General features: G+C 60.5%; 1 protein-coding gene across 1 annotated transcript in view; it reads left to right on the top strand.

The window, feature by feature from the left end:
• The window catches only part of LOC104626249 (AP-1 complex subunit beta-1), a 14,450-nt gene that overhangs the window by 9,855 nt on the left and 2,613 nt on the right, over nucleotides 1-1,982 (top strand). The window contains exons 10-11 of the mRNA XM_010294122.1: nucleotides 804-969; nucleotides 1,884-1,980. Of these exons, the coding sequence (XP_010292424.1) occupies nucleotides 804-969; nucleotides 1,884-1,980 (263 nt within the window). The remainder of the gene's footprint in view (nucleotides 1-803; nucleotides 970-1,883; nucleotides 1,981-1,982) is intronic.

Genomic DNA, 1,982 nt, shown 5'->3' with positions numbered 1-1,982 from the left:
CCCGCCAGCCCTGGGGCTTCGGGTGGATGCTCCCCGCCCTAGACGGGCTCTTTCTGCCCCTCTGTGCTTGGAGGGGGCCCTAAAAAGACCCAGGCGTGGGCGAGGGACGGGCTGCTGCTCCCTCCTGGTGGGGTGGTCGGCGGTGAAGCCTCCTGGAGCCTCCCTGTGGTGAAGGTGCCTTTGGGTTTTTTGTTAGTCGGGGTTGCAATCACCGGTCAGCGCAGCCCCGAGAATTAAGCTGGGGGCAGGAAAGCTGTCCCCAGCCCAGGAGACATCCCCAGCCCCGTGAGGGTGATCCCAAATCCAGACACCCAAATGGACAGGAGTTACCAGAGACTCTGAGGTCCCTCGTATCAGCGTAAACCCTCTCTAGCTCTTAATTCAGCAGTCCTGGTGCTGGAGCGAGGGCAGCAGGAGGAGGGGAGTGTTCCCGCTGAGCCAGCATGAATAGGCAACTGCGTGATCAGGAAGTTGTGTACTAATAGTGGTAATAAATACTAATGAACTGAATTAGTAACGAACAGGAGCTCTGCACAAGTAGCCAGTGACTTAGGGCTGCTGCAGAGGACAGAGACCAGATGAGCGGGGCTGGCGAGCAGGGGAACGTGCTCTGGGGCCGGAGAGGGATCGGTGTGGGCAGTGTCACGCCGTGCCGCAGCCCTGGGGAGAAGGGACAGCCCCGGGCAGGTGGCAGGGGCTCTTGCCGACACCCTCAGCGACGTCCTGGTTCTGCTGAGGGTGGTGGGATGTGGTTTGGAGTTAAAGCGGAGCTGGGACTGGAACACGTGTCCTCTCTCGGGAAGGTACGAGAGCGTGATCGCCACCCTCTGCGAGAACCTCGACTCCCTGGACGAGCCCGAGGCCCGGGCTGCCATGATCTGGATTGTGGGAGAGTACGCCGAGCGGATCGACAACGCCGATGAGCTGCTGGAGAGCTTCCTGGAGGGCTTCCACGACGAGAGCACCCAGGTGCGGTGGGACGGGGGGACAGCCCCTCATGCGAGGTGGGGCCCGGCAGGACCCCTGGTTGAGGGGTGACGCTGTGACAAAGCTTGCGCTAATCAGAGTGTAACAAAGCAATTTGCTGTAGCAGGGTCGTAAAGGGGTTTCCCTTGCAGGCACTCGGGGCAGCCATGTCCCATGGCAGCTTTGGCTGTAGAACATGGCCCATGAAAAGCCACCACGGTGGTGTCCCAAGCACCTTCCCTCCTTAATAGCTGGGGGGGATCGCCTGGTCCTTCCTTTCTGCCAGGACAGGATCAGCCCTTTGGAGCTGGAAAACAGTCGGACGGCTGACGTGAGCAGAGGGGCCGTGCCGGCGCCTTCTGCCGGGGCAGCGGAGGCCAGTGGTTTTGCCTGTGGAAATTTTGGGGGCTTTCCATCTATGGGTACTTCCTACAACCCCCTGTGCAAAACACCACGAAACGAAGTCACGGTGAACAGGGGCAAGTCTATAAATGCAAAATAGCAAAGCCAGCCATCCTGGCCGCCCTGTCTTAGGTCCAAAGGGTCCCTCGGAGGGCAATAGCTGCTGCTTATCTGCATAAAAGTCAGAGGATGCTCTGGCCTTCGCCCTTGTGGGACTGTGTAACCCGGTCCCGAGATCTTGCCCAGTAACCTCTGGGTCAACCTGCGGCTCTGGCGGGCTGAGGGCGCGGTGGTCGGTTTGGAAGGCGCTGCAGAGCTGGCTGGGAGCCGTGCAGCGTGCCCCAGCGCTTGTCAGCGCCGCTGAAGCGGTCGCTGTTTGTTTGGTCCCTTGAAAGGCAGGTTGGGGTTACGTCCAGGCACCGCGTAAGGGAAGAATTCACGTGTCCTTGCACAAGAACGGTGTGAGCTGTCTGTCTGTCTGTCCATCTCCCCTAACCCTGTTTATCTGCCTGTAGGTTCAGCTGCAGCTGCTGACGGCCATCGTGAAGCTGTTTCTGAAGAAGCCCACCGAGACGCAGGGGCTGGTGCAGCAGGGGGTGAGCCCGGCCCCGCCG

Source organism: Phaethon lepturus, unplaced genomic scaffold (genome assembly GCF_000687285.1).
Source record: "Phaethon lepturus isolate BGI_N335 unplaced genomic scaffold, ASM68728v1 scaffold34219, whole genome shotgun sequence".
NCBI lineage: Eukaryota > Metazoa > Chordata > Aves > Phaethontiformes > Phaethontidae > Phaethon > Phaethon lepturus.
This window is presented reverse-complemented; position numbering and strand designations above follow the sequence as displayed.